The sequence below is a fragment of the Phalaenopsis equestris genome, unplaced genomic scaffold, assembly GCF_001263595.1.
Source record: "Phalaenopsis equestris unplaced genomic scaffold, ASM126359v1 Scaffold000002, whole genome shotgun sequence".
NCBI lineage: Eukaryota > Viridiplantae > Streptophyta > Magnoliopsida > Asparagales > Orchidaceae > Phalaenopsis > Phalaenopsis equestris.
This window is the reverse complement of record NW_018164444.1, coordinates 4,258,762-4,261,351: the sequence shown is the minus strand read 5'-3', so window position 1 is coordinate 4,261,351 and position 2,590 is coordinate 4,258,762. Positions and strand designations below refer to the sequence as shown.

General features: G+C 44.2%; 1 protein-coding gene across 1 annotated transcript; it reads left to right on the top strand.

Annotated features, from left to right (window-relative positions):
• The first annotated feature begins 148 nt into the window (after positions 1-148).
• LOC110025346 (scopoletin glucosyltransferase-like) lies at positions 149-2,048 on the top strand. The gene has a single exon (XM_020725786.1). It carries the CDS (start codon positions 323-325, stop codon positions 1,739-1,741), a length of 1,419 nt encoding a protein of 472 aa, XP_020581445.1. The 5' UTR covers positions 149-322; the 3' UTR covers positions 1,742-2,048.
• The last annotated feature ends 542 nt before the right edge of the window (positions 2,049-2,590 follow it).

The following is a 2,590-nucleotide window of genomic DNA, read 5'->3' as shown; positions in this document are numbered from 1 at the left end:
TATATTAGATTTTATCGCAATATATATTTTTTTATATATATATATATATATATATATATATATATTATATACACCTTATCTCTACATGCCAGTTGGCCTAAATCATTAATGCTAACATCGAACTACATCAGCGACACTAAAATAATAAGCCCCGATTGCACCAATCGCATCTGTCAATTTTCTGTTCCAGATGCAGCTTGTGATGTTCACGTCAGCAGTGACGATAGCTTCGATAATTATAACAATTAACTGAACATTTTCGTGTATGTATATAATCCCCCACTCCGCTAAGAGCAGAACAGAGTAGATCACATCACCAGCCATGGGATCTGAACCCTCCCATCTCCACATGCTTTTCTTCCCCTACATGGCTCAGGGCCACATGCTCCCCATGGTCGACATCGTCAAGCTCTTCGCCGCCCGCGGCGCACGCATCACCATCCTCACCACCCCCGTTAACGCCGCCATCATCCGCCCCACCATCGACGACTCCTCCATCCATCTCCACATCATCCCGTTCCCCTCCGCTGAATTCGGCCTTCCCGACGGATGCGAGAATCGCTCCTTCGTCCTCCCCGAAGACAAACGCATCGATTTCATCAGAGCCATCGCCGCCCTCCGCAACCCTTTTGACTCCGTGCTCGAACATCTGCGCCCCGATTGCGTTGTTTCCGACTATTTTCTGCCGTGGACTTATCATGTCGCCGCCGCCAGAGGAATTCCTCGGCTCGTTTTTCACGGCACCAACAACTTCTCGCTATGCGCGTCTAATGCTTTCGAGCGATGCCGGGAGATAGTGGATAAACTCGACTCCTTTGTCCTCCCCGGCCTCCCTCACCGCATAGAGATGCTGAAGACTCAAGTCTTGGACTTCAAAAAACTCGCAGGAACGCCATTGGGTATTTTTACGGAAATATTTGATGAGGCAGAGGAGGTGGAGGGAAAGCACTATGGTGCGGTGATGAACAGTTTTTATGAATTGGAGCCTGAGTATGCCGACCAAAATCGTAAGGTAAAGGGGAAAACTTGGAATGTCGGCCCTGTTTCTCTCTGCAACAAGGAGGCGGCCGGGATGTCGTTAAGAGGAGGGAAGCACTCTGCGTCCGTTAACGAATGCTTGGACTGGCTTGAAAGTAAAGCGGCGGGCTCGGTCGTGTACATGTGCTTTGGAAGCGGGAGTCTTTTCTCAGGGGAGCAGCTGAGAGAAATGGCGCTGGGGTTGGAAGAAGCAGGGCATCCGTTTGTCTGGGTGGTGCGAAATGAGGGAGATGATTGGGTTCCGGAAGGGTATGAGGAGAGGATTGCAGGGAAGGGGATGGTGGTTAGAGGATGGGCGCCGCAGCTGTTGATATTGAATCATGGCGCGGTTGGGGGATTTGTGAGTCATTGCGGGTGGAATTCGAGTTTGGAGGGGATTTGCGCGGGGTTGCCGATGGTGACATGGCCGTTGTATGCGGAGCAGTTCTTCAATGAGAAGCTTTTGGTGGAGGTGTTGGGGGTTGGGGTTGCGGTGGGGTCGAAGGTGTATGAGTTTAGGGTGGAGATGAGGCCGGTTTTGGAGGCTTCTGCGGTGGCGGCGGCGGTGAGGAGGGTGATGGGGGGAGGGGAGGAGGCGGAGGAGAGGAGGAGAAGAGCGAAGGAGCTTGGGGAGATGGCGAGGAGAGCTGTGGAGAAGGGCGGGTCATCTTTTGAGGAGATTGGGATATTGATGGAGGAGTTGATGGATCTAAAGAAGCACTAGGATAAGCAGCTTTATGATTATGATGAAATTATGATAAAAAAAAAAATCATTTTAGCTATTTCAAACTACTCATGTGTTATTATAATGATATTCATGTATTATTGTGTTCTAAGAATATTCTCGCTATTATAATAACATAATAACACATCAATATCACTATAATAACACCTGAATAACGCGAAATAATACGAGAAGAGTATTCCCGTGTTACTGGGCTGGATCACAAGAAACGAATTATTTTTTCTATCAGCTTCACGTGTAGATGATTCATTGGACTCCCAACGCATCTCTACTTTTAGAGTCTCAACATAAGCATAATAATTTCTTTTATGTTGAAGAAGTGTGCCCATAAATACATGGCATTTAAAATATTGTTAATTCTAAATTATTGAGAAATTGACCAGAAAGAAAAGTATTAGCGGAGATTTTTCCTTTCATAAATTTGGATAATTTAGTGAGAATTTGAAAAGGAGAGCGGATAGAGAATGTTAGTTTTGTAAATAGCAATGTTTGACATGATATGTATGTAATTGGCCCAGAAGAAATCTTGTCCTTTGTGGGGAGGGCTTATCTTGTTTGTTTTCATATGCCTAAATCGTTATGACTATGATGGCTTAAAAGAAGCTCTTTACCTATCTAATATCTAAGTTTTTATTTTTTGTCAAATACATGTTTTGCTATGTAAGTAAGGCTATAGAAATTGAAATTTAGGTATTAGATATGTAATATTTATTTTTGTAAATCTTTCATAAAAGTCTTGTTAGTGTGAATTTTGACTGAGATATGAAATTATTGAAAAAGCTTTTCTTTTTCTAAGGAATGATTAGGACTTAAATCGGTTAATTAGGG